The 17,825-nt window shown below is 47.8% G+C and overlaps 1 protein-coding gene across 1 annotated transcript in view; it reads right to left on the minus strand.

Annotated features, from left to right (window-relative positions):
* Positions 1 to 17,825, minus strand: part of CDC27 (cell division cycle 27) — a 533,340-nt gene that overhangs the window by 461,165 nt on the left and 54,350 nt on the right. Inside the window, exon 2 of the mRNA XM_086950015.1 lies at positions 3,724 to 3,896. Within this exon, the coding sequence (XP_086806141.1) occupies positions 3,724 to 3,896 (173 nt within the window). The remainder of the gene's footprint in view (positions 1 to 3,723; positions 3,897 to 17,825) is intronic.

Here is a 17,825-nt window from a genome sequence, read left to right on the forward strand (position 1 = left end):
TTCTTGCCGTACTGCTAATACCTCTTGGATTCCCTGTCCGGCGGAGCTGACGTGAATGCGGACTGGGAATTGGAGGCCTGGATGACCAGGCTCTTGGGGGTGGGGTTGGTGGACAGGAAACATGGGTCGCCCGGGGCCGGGTGGTGGCGTCTGGCCACGTTCCTATGTACAGGCGAACCAGTAGCGGGCCTGGACCAAGTGCCCAAAAGAACGTCAGTCAAGGCCTCATTAAACGGCAGCGGAGGCTCAGCCGAGCTTGACTGCGGTTTAAGGACTTCAGCGAGGAGGTTTGTCCTCACGGCCACGACGGGGAGCTCAAGGCCCGCGTCAACACCACACTGTAGGTTGCCCCATCCTCTGAAGCCACGGTAGGAGGTGAGACAAAACCAGTGTCTGGCGAGGTGTCCAGACCACTGGCATCCCCAAGTCCACCTGTCCAGTCCTCCTGGGACTGACTCACATGTCAGAGGGTCTTCAGACCCCTCCCAATACTCCTCATCACCCATCCCCAGATAATCAGGGTTGCCAAAAGATGAGGCCGGCTCGTTGAAGTAAAACTCCCCAAGCGGCGTCGAAAGCGGCGCCCAGCGGCGCCGTTCCGACGCCGGAACCGGATCCAGGGAGGTATCGGGGACGGCGTCGGAGGTGACACCTGGGGTACCGGCGCCGGCGAGGTCGTCAGGTCGACCGGCGACGATCCGGATCCAGAAGCTGATCCAGTGGGATACTGCGGCGCAAGGCCCGAAGGCGCCGGCGTAGTCGGGCCGAAGCACCCGCCGGCGTCGGGGCCGACGCACCCGACCCGCTAGGACCCCCAGACAGGTCCGCTGGGCCCGAAGGCGCCGCGGAGCGCGTCGGAGCGAGGGACCTCATGGCCATGAGGAAGCGCTCGATCTCCTCCGGCGTCGCTTGCTGCCCAGGGACCGGAGGGTGTGGGGCAGGCCGCGACGCCCGCGACTCCGACAGAGTGTGGCGGTATCACCCGAACCCCCGGCCGCGTCGCGGGGGAGTCGGAAGAGCGATGAAGTCTCTTTGACTTCTTGTGCTTACCTGACGACTTCGACCCGGAGGAGTGATGTCGACTCCCGGAGCTCTGATGGCTCCGACCCCGCGACCAGTCCCTCAACCTCCGTCCGGACCGGGACCTCTCGCGGCGCGGGGCCGACTGCCGAAGTTCGAGCCGCTTGCGGGACCTCTCCCGCTTAGCTTTCGAAGTCAGGGCCCGGCAGTCGGAGCAGGTCTTGTCGTCGTGGTCGACGCAGAGACAGTGGAGACACCGACGGTCGCAATCCTCACAAGGCTTGAAACCTGGCATCCCTATCGGCACCGTCCGGAGTCGAAGACTCAAGAAAAATGATCAAAAGGGATCGTAAAAAATTTACGGACCCAGTCTGACGCCTGGGGATATTCTAAGGTAAGGAATCTAATACTAACCGGTTTCTTTCAGATCACCTTGTTTTGATAAACGCACACTGATTCTAGTGTTGGCTTTATTGATACATGCACCCAGAGGGCACCTTGGAGGTGACCCCTGAAAACCAACCAGCCTCTAGTGTGTTGGCTGGCTGGTCTCTGCCAGCCTGCCACCCGAGAAAGATTTCTGACCTCCCAGGGTTAGGGCCTTTTCTTCTCAGGAGGTCAGAAACAAAAGTCTGCACAGGAAGACGTTTAAACCCCCTGCCTCAGGATGACCTACTGATTAGCACTCCGAGGCCAGCAAGTTTCAAAGAAGCTTCCTTTGAAATACGAATCTGGCTCACCTCACAAGAGAAGAGGCCGATTCACATTTTATCCAGAGCCCTGGAGAGGCAGGTAATTAGCTAGTCAGGAAGGCATGTCTGCCCCCAGGATAGTACCACCCCTATAGTGGCCTGATGTGGTAATGACTTTTCAAAAGTGGCCATTGTTGTATTGGCACACTTAGGAACAAGATTATGTCAATTTCCCACAGGAAGTGGTCATATAGGGGGCACAGTGACCCCAAGAATAAGTAGTCCATTGGTTTCTACCCTACACTTCCCTAATGCCTCCAAATTCAGTATTTAGGGAAGCCCCTGGCAAAAAAAAAAAAACGATCCGGTAATCCTGAAAGACAAAAGGACGAGGAGGGTTGCACCCTGCAAAAACTGAAAACCCAGCAACTGACCTGGTGCTAAACCGGACGGCCTGCCTGCAGACTTCGACCAATGTGTCTAAAGTCTACTTGTTGCGCAGCTGCTGAGTCCCCAAAGCCTGGGGCACCTGCCAGCACTTCACCCAGGAACCAAGACCTTCTGAGAAGTAGCGGACCTGCTTCCATATATCCTGCAGACAACCAAAGTATCCTGTGAGGACTTTGTGACTGAAGCAACCAGATGTTTGAAGACACCACTGCACCCATCGCTCAAGCATAGTTGAAGTGAGCCAACAGTGTCATCGTTGTCCCCGAGCTCTCCAGAGACAGAGTCCACTGTGGTTTCACCCTGCCAGTGAACTCTCACACATCGCCTGCAGTTTCTGACCGCTGGCTCCTTCACTGCGACTGCTCCCAGTAAGAAAACCAGACACTTAAAGATACCTCTGCACTGGTCTCCTGGGCCTTGGAGCAGAGGACCAATGGCATACATCAGACGATTCTAGGTTACCTTGTAGCTATGAAGCTTGATAAAGGGTTCTCAGAATATTCTCACTTACTTCAGTAGTTGCTGTTTTAGCTTTTTGTATTTCAGATACATAAAATTTAAGCATGTTTTGAGTAATTTGGACATGATATCTCCTTAAAAGGGGATAAGATGCTGCACTGCAAATCACAATTTGTCAATGTACACCCCTCACAACCAACCCCATGCTGAAATGTGGTCATTGGCCGCAGCAGCTTTATTTATACCTTAAGTACGGAGCCCTTTTTTTGATGTTTGTGGCAGGTTTTTTTCCCACAAAAGGTATCCAGGCTACATTTGTGCGCAACCTGATGCCAAGATGGGATGATCTCTACAGCATTAAAAAAAATACACATCATTGGCTTCCAGGGGTCTTTCTGACCTTTCACCCCTATGGGTAGATGGGGGAAGAGGATGTAAATCTGCCCCCCCTGTATGCAGAAACTCTATGAGTGTAGTGGGGGTATTACCCATTGCATAGACTGGTAAGCCTGCATGTCCATTTGTAAATAAAATAAACACTGTGTCTAGAGGGCTTTCTGCCCCCTACTTAAAGAGCATATTGAGGGTGAATACCTCACACATTCCCTGAAGAGCAGAAGTAATTTGGGGCCTTTTAGAGTGGGGGAGAAGATAGAAGCTTCATATCGTCTCATACTATAAAATATAGTGGAATGAAAGTGTACATGGTCAGATGCCACCTCTCAGGAAGTGAGTACCTCCAATTACAGATTGACTCATTCAGATGCAACTGTTACAGGGTTCCTGCGTGTGGAAGGGAACATTCTTCCTTAATGACCATCTGTGAATATCCTACGATGTAGTAAGGCACAATACTCAAGGACTTGTGCAACCAGGTTACAAAAGGATGTGAATTGTAAGTTTCTATTTTAAACTGGTTTAGTTAGTTGAATCCTAAATAATGACTTCTTAGGGTTCCAGCAAAAGAGAAACGCCTGCTTCTGCATATCCAAAAGAGAATAGACTGAACATTTATTTGATGTTCTTTTGCTTGATTATCAATTTAGAGCGTACATTACAATTATTTGCTCATAATGCAAAAATCAGTACTCTGGATAATTACCTGCATATACTCGGACATCTCGAAGTAGGCTCTCCCAACTTGGCACAACACCCAACCGGTATTGTAGTGGTGAGAAGGCAAATGGCTCAAAATACTGATTGCTTCTTTACAGTTGTACGAACACAAAGCTAAATAACCTTTGCCCATGTCCCGAAGGAGACACATCAAGCCATCTGGGGAAATAAAGCAGGACGCATTTAGCAATCAGTAATATGATCAGAAGTTACTGGTGCCAAAACTACAAAAAATAAAAGATACTCTCAAATGACATGAATTATAATGATTAAGTAAAGGATTCTACAGGTTTGATATTTGTTCACCGAGACTTTGACTCGCATTTCCACAATTAAATAATAAAATCTTACGACCAGAAACATTCTTCGACAAGGATTCAGATTAAGAAATATAGGTACAATCTGCCTCTGTGGTGGTGAGACACACACACTCAGATCACAGTTGCATAGAAGTGGGTGCATAAACGTGGACAGGGACAAAAAGATCAAAAAGCATTAATAAAGTAGGGGAACAACAAATAAAGGTGTAAACAAAGGAAATACATTAGGTAGGTTGAATGGCTTAGGAGAGTAGGTCGGTTTCAGCATGACGAGGTCATCCCTTAGCACAGCCGAATACTGTTCAGGAATAACATGGCTAAATGAGTAGAGAACGTGCCCACTTGAGCCTCTATAGCATGCAAACAGTATTTATATACACCTCTAACGTTCTGATCACCACAGACCCAATATCCATAACACCTAGAGAAAGACTGCCAGACTTTCATCTTCTCAGTGTAGGAAGCTGGTATTTTGTGTAGTGTACCAAAATGAGGTATACTAGACAGTCCAGTCGGCAGCTATCGGCTATCAGGGCTTAAATTAATAATCCCAAATGCTCTTTGTGGTAGTGCAGGTGAGTAGCTTTGACTTATCAGAGGCAGTGTTAATTTGTTTTACACAGTCAATACATGAGACACACACTCGAAGAAACTAGAGATCAATTTAGGAAAAGAACAGATTTTCATATTAATTTAGACACCAAGTTCTTCGAGATCAGGTAAGTATTTTTCGAAGTTAGCGATTTTCGGAAACCGAGAAAATAAAGCTGTCAGATTTGAGGCATGAGCTTCGAATGCAGTAATGTTATCGTCTGGAGGAGATATATAGACGACGTGCTCTGTGTTTGGGCTGGGGAGGAAGCCAGACTCCTAGAATTCCTTAACTGGCTCAATGCACAAGACCAATGTCTGCGATTCACGTGGTCTTACAGTTGAGAATCGGCAGTTTACCTTGATTTAGACATTGCAGCCAGTAATGGTGGGCTTGCCACCAGTGTTCATCATAAACCCACCGACAGGAACTCTCTGGCCTTAAGAGACAATCTGCCGGTGGGTCAGTTTCTCAGATACCGCAGGAACTGCTCCACCACAGAAATATACAAGGACCAGGCACAAGTCCTGTGTGAGAAATTTTAGAAGAGGAATTACCCAGATAAGATCATAAAACAAGCTAGGAAACGTGCTCTGAATACACCCAGAAGTGCCCTCCTTGAAGTTAACCATAAAGAAAAAAGTGATTGTCTCCCTGTGGTTATGACCTTCGATCCGTTAGCCATGAAAATAAGGGTATCTATACGCAAGCACTGGTCCTTGCTGTCCAGCGGAGATTTCAAAATGCCACCGCCCAGGTTTGCCTTCAAGCGTTCAAGTAACCTTAAGGACAAGCTTGTCCACACCAGGGCGCAGGACAAAAATAAGTCTAAAAACAGCACAATCCCCAATGGACATTTTCCCTGTGGGGGATGTTCGGTCTGTCCTTTAACATCGAAGACATCTGTGGTCACTTTGCAATCAGGCAGAAAATGGTTCTTAACCCAGTTCAGCAATTGCAATACCACCACCGTGGTATATAGACTTGAGTGCGAATGTGGTTTACAGTACATTGGACTTACCATACGAAAAATTAAAACGCGGATACAAGAACATCTCAGCGCTATCAGGGCAGGGAAACTTACCACCAAATTGGTTCAACACTGCCACACCAACAAACACTCTTTCAAGTGGGTGGTACTAGAAAAAGTTATAGGCGACTCTGGAATGGTAGAGCGGCTGCTTACTACCAAGGAAGCAAGATGGATCTACCAAGAAAAATGTGAACAGATAGGTCTGAATGGACTTTTGGAATGGAACAAGGTGCATTAATGGCCATCATTCCATTTCCAGTGCGATACATCATCCACTCAGTAATACTATTATAACATCTGTGTGTTTCACTTTGGACCATTTTCCTTTAGTGTATTGACAGAAATTTGCATGTTCTAGTACACTGCTCTATATGTGTATATTATTTGACTTCTAAAATCTGACGCGTGTAAATAAAGTGGTTATTATACATCTCTCCCACTTTATTATGTATACATCGCCCCTTTTTTAATAACACTGGTTTGAAGATGATGTATCCGTGCCAACTTTACATCAATCGGGCTTCTCCCCATTGCCTAAAGGTTTGTTTGGGGTCAAGTAGGAATTGCTACCACTTTAATAAAGAAGATTTTTAAATATGGTCATTTTTCCCCTTTGTTTGATTTTGTAACAGTACTCAGGTCCCATTGTACGATCTCGTGGGCCCCTTTGAGGTGTATGGATCTCAGCCTTTTCCAAGATGGTGGACCCGTGGTCACGCGATATTTCGCAAGTGTTTTGTATTCTGCAGGGATCTCAGCCTTCTCCAAGATGGTGGACCCGTAGTCACGCGATATTTCGCGAGTGTTTGCATTCTGCAGGGACTATTTCTACCCCGAGCAGGGTGCACCTGGCATTCGCGAGTGCTGAGAGAACGCTGTTTCCCTTTTACCGGTAAGATACAGTTCCTATGGCCCGTTTGTGTGACAGCCCGATTGGGACACTGGTCTAGGGGCCCGAGTCTGTGATAGCTTTCCTGACAGGGGCAGTTAAGCTTATTTGTTTAGTTTAAAGAACCTCACCAAATGAAAAGTATTTTAATAAAAGTGGCCGCATATGTTGTATATCATGCTGGAATTATGGACAAACGATCTTTTCGATACACGTAAAGATTACAATTTTTTTCGAGTAGGCATATGGGTGTTCGAAACTGTAAAAATAACAAATACTCTGCCTAATGGCCCAGGGTGACGAGCACCGTTTCTGTGCGTTTAGTAGACACTTCAGTGAAACGAGTTTATACATAGTTGATACCTTTGAGTTAGCTATGTGGGTGTTGTCTGCACGAGTCTCTAAACGGCATTGTCCAATTGACCTCCCTTCTACCCTACAAATTTACAAGGACATAGTGGGAGAATGCAGGATGTTGCTAGGGGTCTCCATTTTTGAAGGTGGGTTACAATTAAAAGTGCATAGAGATTATAAATCACAAACTGCTCTATATTTTTTATAGCAAAATTGCGGAAAGAAGAGTGACTTACATCTGGAGTCACCCTGAAACCAATTTTGGTTTGGACCTCGCGACTGGTATGAGCCCAAGTGGTAAATAGCTGGATGTTGTTTGTGGTCTGTGACTTACTCACGCTCTGAAGCCTCTTACTAGTTGGCTTCCACACTTGAACAGGATGACAAACCATATGTGTGCGTTTTTATATTTTTATTTGTTTTTCAGTTGTGAAGACAATGTTTGTCCTCATGCAGTGGCTCAAAAATCTGTGACGCCCTGAAGAAATTGCCTGAGATGGAAGTGGCAATGAAACATGTCAGCAAGTGGAGTATGGCTAGATAGGGATTAGCCATTCTCACATTTTTACATCCCATGACCAATACGAAAGTAACAGAATAAAGATAAGTTCTGTGCTGCTTGTGGTCTTTTACGTACTCGTTTGTTCACACGTTTAGTGGTTGTTTGTTTTATCCCACACACTCATTCCCTCACAAACACTGTTTTGTGGACACTTATCTTTCTTTCGAGCTTTATGGTGCCAATGATGAGATCAGGGCAATCCTGATGAGTACCTGCCAGGTTCCCGTTGGTGGTTCGCCCGTGAGGCGCCATCTCGCTCACACACACTTTTTCTACCTCTCTTCATTTACCTATTTAGGAACATAGGTGTGTGTTATCTGTTGTCTCACAACTGTTTACTGTTTTCTCTAGGGTTTGGGCAGTTGTTTTTATACTATGGCATACTTTGGATGTACCTCCTACCTCAACAATTAAAAGAGAGGAGTATTGTGCAAAAGGTTTTTGCAGTTGATGGTGCACCAGCTACTGATTGATTTTTATATGCCTGGTCGGTCTAGGTCTTGTTTTGGAAATATATAATTGAGTGGAGGGCGACCAATGACCGTTTTTCCCTCGAAGCTCCTTTTTGTCTACTGCATGTTATCGTATGGGACAAACATATAATGCCTTCATAGGAATACATGCAATCGAGTTAAAAGGTTGGTCTTCTGGTCTTAAAGTTGGGGCCAAGGTCCTTAAAAACACCAGCAGTTTTGGTTTACCTGTCCTAGTGCAGAGGTGCCGGTTGCAAGGGTAGCCTTGTAAACTACAACTGAAGACAATAGTGAAACCTGCAAAAAGAAAAAGCCTGCAATGGGGACTGGGGGACCAGTCTGGCAGAACCCAAAGGGGGGCAGGGGGAACAGGGGGGGGCTCATTTCCAGAGGGTCGCTGGAGCAAGGGTGCACTGTCAATAGGCTCGGCCTCTGGTGCAGAGGTGTTTTGTCCATCAGGTCACTTGCCTTGGAGGCTTTCACTTCTTAAGTTGACCTGGAGTTAGGGACTAAACAGGACAACAGGGGAACTCAACAATAGCCTCTCTGATGTGGACATCCCACGTCGGTAGGTCTGTCTTGCCGGTGTTGGTGTCCGGGCTGGACACTGAACAAGCTTTGACTGTTTCAAGGGCTCTGGTAGCCTGGTGCTGGAGGGTCTAGCGTCTTGAAACTTTCTGGAGAGATATGGCTGAACAAAGGAATCTTTAGGAATCTTCTCCTAGACTGCTGTTGCGTTGGTGAACACGGTGGTCAGTGTAGGAAGCTGGCTCTGTATATACTATACCAAAATGAGGTATAGTGTGCACAGAGCCCAGTGGAACCCCTAAGGAAGGCAGAGGTAAAAGTAGATAGCAACTTACTCTCTATTTCTGGTAATGTGGGCGAGCAGTAAGGCTTTATCAGAGGGTAGTTTTAAGCATTAGTTGTACACCTCCATCAGCAAATGATGTCACACACTCAGACTGTACTTAGACCAATTTTGTTTGTATGAAAATAAGGTTAAGTGATTGTATTTCTAGAAACCACTCAAGCACGGCACAGGTAAGTGAAATAAATGCTTTGCTAAATATTATGCAGTGTTTACAAGTGAATGAGAGTTGTTTGAAATACAGGTAAATCAAGGTATTGAAATACTGTACAGATTACTTTTTAGATTACTTTTTCTACTCAGTGTAATGTGCCTAGATATCACACTGGGACATTTCCAGGCGAAAAGGTAAGTAAAAACTGTGTTGCAAAATTGTGCTTTTTCAGGTTTTTCATACAAATCAACTCCACACTTAGAACATTTTACAGAGAAAAACAGTCAATAGGTTCCTTGGTGAGAAATTAACTTAACGGTTACCTTGGGGGGTTGAGTTTCTGGAGTTTAACAAGAGTCACGGATGCACTCTTGTTACACCCTCAGTGGCACTAGGGCGGCCGGATGCAGAGTGCTGAGGACCAATGTTATCCAATGGGGGATAGGGGGCCGCAGGTTGGTGGCTGCTAACAAGAAGGCCACTTGGTTGTGGTAGCAAAGCTCCTATTAGGCTCAGGGCAAAGGGGGATCCTGTTTAACACATAAGGGGCAGCTGCAGCGGGGGCTGGGTGCAGGGTGCTCGTTTGGCATAAGGTGCCCTGCTAATTGCAATGGAGACTCTGGTTTCAACAAAGACTGCAGGCTTGGGGCAAAGATCTTCTGGATGTGACCACCGGCTGGAGAGGTAAGTTGGATACCTGGGGATGCAGTCGGTTGGGCCATCCAAGGCTGTGGGCCTCGGGTGTAGGAGTGTCTATAGGCGTCTGGTTTCTCTTACCAGATTTCAAGGTTAGAATCGCAGGGGAGAGACCTCCTTATGGTGTTGGGCCACTCAAACTCAGGCCGTGAGCGTCGGGTGCAGACTCGCAGATTTGGCCGGAGCCAGAGTCTGTTGGTGAGCAAATCCAGTGTTCACGGGAGACAAAGTCTTTTCTTTGGAAGGCAGGTCCTTTGGGTTCTCGAGGTTGCTGGCTGCAGAACACACCGGAGTTTCGATTCTGCAGGTTTGAGGAAGGAAAAGGATGCTAGGGCTGGGGTCAAGTCAGTGGGCGTCCTCTTCTTAGCTTCAGCATGGCTATTCGGTCCTTCTAATCTTCTTCGCTGTTGGTAGTCCGAGAAGGCAAGGTTCAGGTGTGCCCCTAAATACTATTTATAGGGGAGTTACAGGTAAGTAAAAGGTTGGGACCAATGGGTCCCTTCCTTAGGGTGGATACACCCCCTAATATGCCACCTTACAGTGGGATGGGGGCATATGCCTCACTCTGGTTGGCTGGGTCCCCCATCTGCAAGATGGCGATGACAGAGTTGTGCTTCACCTTGCCTCCCCCACCTGAGGGGTGGGTTGGTAAAGGTGGGCACACCTCCCTTCCTCACTTAGTTTCCCCGCTGGTTCTCCCACCCAAAGTGGGGGTCAGAACCGGTGGAGACCAGTTGCTGGGAGCAGCAAAATGCATGGGGAAGCTCACAAAGGCAGCAAGCCTTTGAAGATTTCCTTTCGTGGACACTGCCTGTGAGAAAGTTGCTCTATATATATACTGGAAAATAAGGAAGTACAGTGTGTATAGAGTCCACAAACCCCAAATGTATAACAGAGGTTAAAGTAAGGAATGACCTTACTCTCCAAAGTGGTAGCTTGGTCGAGCAGTAAGGCAGTACCAGAGGGCAGTGCAAAGCATTTGTTGTACACACTCAGTCAGCAAAAGATTTCACACACTCAAAGACTGAACTCCAGGCCAATGGTTGTTATATCCAAAGATATAGTTGTTTTATTTTTAGAACCAGCAGGCATAAAATATACTTTGCTAGGTATAATACTTTCATGCAATTACTTTGCAAGGAAGCAATATGGTATGTGAACACAATAGGTACAGGGGTTGCTGAAGGCAACACAAGTCTAGACACTTTAGCATTGAGCTCAATGGATTATTATCATAAAAGTACAGTTAATTACAGTGCAGATTACTTTAATAGGCCAGGTCTAAATCCTAGATTCAGTCCTGGGGTCTAAGCTGAAAGCAGATTAGCAAAAACGTTTTAGTTACTGTAATGAATTTTAAAGAATATAAAGCCGTTTTAAAAGTTCACACTTAGAAACTTTTTAATGTAAATCTGACAATGTTATTCAATGGGAGAAAATTCAAGTTGCAGGTAAAGTATGATCGCGTTACTTTTGTAATCCAGCACTGGTCTCCTAGGGACAGCACTGGGATCTTAACTTAAAATAGGTAGGTAATTGCGTTTCAGTATTTCGTATGGTATTTACAGAATATTTCAAGTTTTCAAAAGTAGACACAGACGAAATTTCATAGAAAAGCAGACAATGGGTTCCTATGGAGAAAATACAGATTACTAGTAAACCCGGTAAGGATTACTTTTGTGGTTCAAGTACAGGGCTGAAAGGTACAGTAGTGGCTTCTCCCCTGATCACAGATGAGTACTTTGGAATTCGGCTGATTTTTTATGAATATTTTCAGTTTTCAAAACTTCACACAGAAAATTTCCGAGTCAAAATTTGTCAATGTTATCCAATGGCAGATAAGTGGGTTACCGGTTTCCAGGTGAGTACTTGGCTGGTGAAGTTATGGTTCTAGGCATAGACTCAGGGTTCCCCCAAGGTCACTAAGATACAGTTGGTTCAGCCTCAGCAGCACAGGGCTGGACGGGTGCAGAGGTAGTTAGGCCCAATGATATCCAATGAGGGAAATGGGGCCTTCGGTTGGTGGCTGCAGGCTAGCAGGCCACGCAGCTGTGGGAGCTGGGCTCCTGGTCACTTGCGCAGGACAAGGGGGGAGGGGGAGGTGAGTAGGATAGGACAACTGCGACACAGCCAGCAGCACTCGGGCGGCTGGGTGCAGGGGGCTTTTGAGCCGTCGGGCGCTCAACGTTATCCAATGGGAAAGGTCAAAAAGGAACAAAGACTGCAGGCTCGGGGACAGAGACTCTCCAAGGGCGACCAGCACTTCGAGAGGTAAGTTGGGATATTAGAGCACAGGTTTGTACCCCAAAGGGAGGCACAGGGGGCTATAGGGTATAGGGGTGTCTTTGGGTGTCAGAAAACCTTACTCTCAGCTGGTCGGGGTTGGGGTGGCTCCTGGTTCTGAGTCTGCAAGCGTCACCTGGTTAGTCAAGGAGGGTCTTTGGGCACTGGACTTCAGGTCGCAGTCGCCAGGGGGACGTCCTTGTGGTCTTGGTTCGGTTGGGCCATGCCCGGGCTCGGCGGGTGCAGAGTGGGCTGGTCCGGAGCTTCCTGGCTGGCACCAGGTGGGTTGTTGCAGAAGAGCCTCTGATGATGGGAGTCCCAGTCTTTGAGAGGGTCAAGGCAGGCAGGTCCTCTGGGTGTCCCAAGGTTGCTGTCAGCAGGAGTCGCTGGGATTACGCAGGAGCAGGTTCCAGGATCGACAGGCCGGTAGGGCTGGGGCCAAGTCAGTTGTCGTCCTGTTGTTAGCAGCTGCACGGTGGGTCTTCTTGATCTTCTTTCTTCTTTTCGTATCGGGATCTGAGGAAGGAAGGTTCAGGGAGCCCCTAAATACTGAATTTAGGGCCGTTACAGGTAGGGCAAGGACAGGGACCAATGGGTCCCTGTACTGCCTAATCCCAGCTGTACTCCTGCTCCTCTCCTGTGGGAGGGGGCAGGAGCCTAGCTGGGATTGGGCAGGGCTCCCCATCTACAAGATGGCCGGAGCACGGGGTCGTGCTTTACCTCGTCTCCCCCACCTGAGGGGTGGGGTTGGCACACCCCCCTTCCTGACGTAGATTTTCCCGCCAGTCTTCACGCCAGAGTGGGGGTCAGATCTGGAAGGGGGCCTGTTGCTGGGTACAGCAAAGGGTCTGGAGAAGCTCACAGAGGTGGCATGTCTTTGAAGCTTCCCCCTGCCCATCCTGGGGGAGGAGACCTAGCACCTCGCCCAGGACGTGCATTGGTGCAGGCCCAAGAGAGCGGGGGGCTCTCCACCCAGGGGTCCAGCAACATGTCTGCTGTGTGGCAGTCTCTGCAGCCACTCAGCCCAGACGTGGATTGGAGGTTAGGTTTTCAGAGGGCATCTCTAAGATGCCCTCGGGTGCATTTCACATTAAATCACACACCGGCATCAGTGCGGGTTTAATGTGCTGAGAAATTTGGTACCAAACTTGTCAGCCTTCAGTGTAGCCATTATGTTGCTGGAGAGTTAGTAATGACAACCTCCCAGCACCATATACTTTTAATGGCATCACTGCACTTACAGTGCCCAGGAATTGCCCTTGGTACTGCAGGGGCACAGGCCTCATGCACCTGTGCCCACACCTCTGGCATAGGGCACTCAGCTAGAGGGGTGGCTGAAGTATGCCAAGGCAGTGGGTTCTGTGGGCATGGCACACAGTGATGTGTGCCATGTCAACTCTTGGTTTAGTTCTGTGTGTGGGTGCCAGGGTACAGGGCCCCTGAGGGTGGCACAATACGTGCTACAGCCCTCCGGGGTCTTCTCTGGTCACCATGCTCTGGGTACCTAGGGTACCATTTACTAGGAGCTGACAGATGGCTAGAGATGCCAATTGGGTTTCTAGTTTCAGCACAGTTTTAGGGAAGGAACACAGGCCCTGGGTACCTGGTTGGCAGGAACCCAGGGCACACTCAGTCAAAACACATCAGCAGTTCAGAAAAAAGTGGGGGTATACCAAGGCAATAAAGATGGCACTTTCTCACACTGCCCATCCTGGGGGAGAAGGCTTGGCACCTCGTCCCAGGATGCGCATTGTTTTAGACCTCAGAGAGCAGCAGGCTCTCAACCCAGGGGTCGAGAAACATGTTTCGTGGAGGCAGCTGGGGAGCAGCCACGCAGCCTGGACACTAGTGTTAGGTCGTTTTTCAGGGGGCATCTCTAAGATGCCCACTGTGTGCATTTTCTATTAAAACCCACACTGGCATCAGTGTGGTTTTAATGTGCTGAGAAGTGGGATACCAACCTTCTCAGTTTTCAGAAAAGCCATTATGGTACTGTGGAGTTTGTAATGACAAACTCCCGGCACCATATACTCTTAATGGCATTACTACACTTACCAGGTCTAAGAATCGGCTTAGACACTGTAGGGGTACAGGGCTCATGCACCTGTAACCTCACCACTGGTATAGTGCACCCAGCTAGAGGGGTAGCTGATGTATGCCTGGGCAGTGGGTTGTAGGCATGGCACATAGGGATGTGTGCCATGCGAGACTTTCCTTTCTTCTGCACCAAAACATGCAGCCTGCAAAGGCAGTGTGTGAGTGTAAGGGTACAGGGCCTCTAAGGATGGGACAATCAGTACTGCAGCCCTTAGAGGCCTTTCCTTGTCACAGTGCCCTGGGTACCTGTAGTACCATTTACCAGGGGATGACCTGTGGTCAGAGAGTGCCAATTGGGTTTTGTCTTCAATGCAGTCTTCGGGAAAGAACATAGGCCCTGGGGACCTGATTGGCAGGAGCCCAGGGCACACTCAGCCAAAGTACATCAGCAGTTCAGCAAAAAGTGGGGGCAAAAATGCAGAAAGAGGGAACTTTCTTACAGTCAGCACATCGGGAAGCGGTCAGTGCCTGCAGGGAAGAGGCTTGGCCACTTCAAGGGAGATACTGTCCGGTTGACTAAGTACTAGAAGCCCTTCATTCTCTGAGAGGATGCATGGCTGCAGGAAGAGTCGGGTCTTTGCCTCAATCTGGACAGGCGCAGGCAGGGTTTGATGCCAAAGTCCACAGCTTGCCCATAGTGCTGGAGTCTTCGGATCTTCTTAGTCCTTCTTTCAGGTAGAAGCATATGAGTTCTTGGTGTCAGTGGGCCACCTAAATACTGCATTTAGGGGCATTAAGGGAAGGGTAGTAGCCAACGTGCTACTAACTCCTTGGGCAACTACGTCCCCTATATGACCACTTACTGTGTGGAGCAGACATAACCATGTCCCAGAGTTCCCAATTCCAACAAAAACAAGTTTGTGGAACCCTTCTTTTCTGGAGCACATCAGGTAGCCCGCCTTACGGGTACGACTAGGCTGGGGGTGTAACACACTTACTTGCATAGCTAATTTTCTGTCTGTCCTGGAGCCAAATGGGCCTCAGGGCAGGAGGTGACATCTCCTGGGTCTTGGGCAAGCCGGGGTCAAATTTCAAAGGCGACAGGACTTTAAAGCCCCTGGACTGGATATGCTAAATCACTAGCCATCCTACTGGAAGAGGTGTGAACACCTTCGTCCAGAGCAGGCTTGGTTTTTGGGAAAATATGCTCATGCAACTACGCCCTCACATGCAATATAATGCACCCTGCTTTAGGGCTACAAGGCCTGCTTTAGGCGTGACTTACATATATTGCCTTCAGTGACTGACTTGACACGGCACACAAGTGTGCCATGTCTTCAAGTAAAGAACTTACCAAATGCCAATGCTGCTTCCTAGTTGAACTCTTTCTTCTGCATAATCCTATTGAAAGAGCAACTTGAACTACAGACTCCTTTTTCTGTCAGAAACAAATCTTATTTTTTTATTGAATTTTTCAAAACATATCAAAGTGTACTCATTACTTCTTTCTTTTTACCCTATTCTAACATCACACTCCTACCACTCATTCATAACACACCTAGGATTCTCATTCAGCTTTTTACCATTTATTCTTGTCTCATCTTTCCACACTCTTCTCTTCCATACATTCACTACACATAACCCATCCACCCTATTTTTTTAGGGAAACTTTTTAATCCCCATCTCTAGACCTAGCCATAGTTGACATTATAAACACAAAAATGCCCTTCCTTGTATTCATCGGGGAGAGCAAACTTGTTTGATAATAGAGCCAGACTTACATTAGTGTTCCAAATTTCAGCCTGCTTCTGAATGAGTGGTAGGAGTGTGATGTTAGAATAAGGAAGCAGTATTGGCATTTGGTAACTTCTTTACTTGTTCAAGACTTGGCCTTTCTGTTGGGAAGCCTAAACTCAGTAGTGTTCTTTGATGTCATGTTTTCAAACATGGTTCGCACTATGTCATGCAGTAAGTAATGGCAGCCTTTTTGCAATTCATATGGGGTTCCTTTGGGTGGCATAATACATGCTGCAGCCCTTCGAGACCCTCCATGCTCTAGGTACCAGGAGTACCACTTACTAGGGACTTACAGGGGTGTGCCACTTTTACAAGACCAGTTTACCTTGCTTTTAGGAAAGGAGCACTGGAACTTGGGCCTTGTTAGTTGGGACCTGGTACACATCAGGCAAAAAAAAAAAACACTGACTGTGGCAAAACATGGTGGTGATCATGACTAAAAGGTGCACTTTCCTGCACTCAGAAAATCCTATGCTATCACACTCACTCTAATCCATCTTCTCAGATGAGTAAAGAATCACATGGATATTCGCCATCAAACAAAACTTACACAAATGCAGCAACACTTGACTGACTCCACAGAATTCATCAGATAATTAAATAACTACCCCCCCTAATGATACATTGCTTCAATTAATCAAGCAGTATTTATATATAACAGATTATCACCCAAGAGGGTATCTAGGCGCTGTGCTGCGGGTGTCATCCAAAAAGTAGGTTTTGAATCCCTTCCTGAAGGTGGTCAGCGAGGATTAAGTGCAGAGAGGTGCAGAAGGGTGCTCCAGGACATGGCAGTGAGGTGGAGAAGGATCATCCTCTGGAACGGCAGCGGCAGATGGGTGGTATCTGTACGAAGGTTAGGTGAGCAGAGCCGGTGTTCCTGGGAGGTCAGTGAAAATTCAGGCAGTGGTTCATGTAAGCGGGTCGTTGGCAGGGGAGGGCTTTGTAGGCGTGCGTCAGAAGCTTTAATTGACATCTCTTCTGGACAGTCAGCCAGTGGGAGATGTGGGTCCTCTAGGGCAGGTTGAGGATCAGTCTGGCTGCTGCGTTCTAGATTGTTTAGAGTCTTTTTATGAGTTTCGTGCTGGAGGCTGCATAGAGTGCGCTGCCGTAGTCCAGCTGGCTGAAGATGCGGGCTTCTGTCACTGTTTCCCTGGTGCTGATGGGTAGCCAATTGGAGACTTTACGGAGCATGCTGTGTATGAAAGTAAGCTGAGCATGGAGAGTTCGCTGTCCAGGATAATACAAACGTTGTGGGTGGTCTTTCGGAGTGGGGTTGGGTCAGAGTTCCGATGGCAACCAGGAGTCATTCCAGAGGGCTGTATGTCTGTTGAAGATCAGAACTTCAGTTTTGTCCTTGTTGAGCTTCAGGCAGTTCTTCATCCAGGTTGAGGTGTTCTTCATACAGTTCTGGAAGTTGGCCTTCGTTGAGGTTGGGTCTGCCGACAGCAAGAGGACGAGCTGAGTATCGTCGCCGTAGGAAATTATGTTTATGTGGGATCTGGAAATGTCAGCAAGTGGTGTCATGTAGATGTTGAAGAGGGTTGTATTGCGGGATCAGCCTTGAGGGATGCCGCAGATGGTGTGCTTGGGTTGTGAGATGAAGGGAGGGAGACAGGTTCTCTGGGTGCACCCGTGAGAAATTATGCCATCCATCTGAGCGCATCGTCCGACACCGATCTGGCGCAGTGAATCGATGAGTGTGTGGTGGGAGTCAGAACCGAAAGCTGTAGAGAGGTCGAACAGGATCAGGGTGGCTGATTCTCCTCTGTGAAGTAGGATGCGGAAGTATTCTGTTGCGGTGATCAGGGCTATCTCAGTGCTGTGACTGGCTCTGAAAAACTGGAAACTCACGAACACCTGGAAAAAACAACCTGCTGGACCCTTGTCCAGCAGGTTGTTTTTTCCAGGTGTTTGGTTAGTTGAAGGTTGATGGGCATAACCAGGACTTTGGCGTGAAACAGGAGCATTGATATGGGACGTAGTTTGGGAAATTAAGGGGGTCTGCAGAGGGTTTCATGAGGAGG

Source organism: Lissotriton vulgaris, unplaced genomic scaffold, assembly GCF_964263255.1.
Source record: "Lissotriton vulgaris unplaced genomic scaffold, aLisVul1.2 SCAFFOLD_403, whole genome shotgun sequence".
In the NCBI taxonomy this organism is placed as follows: Eukaryota; Metazoa; Chordata; class Amphibia; order Caudata; family Salamandridae; genus Lissotriton; species Lissotriton vulgaris.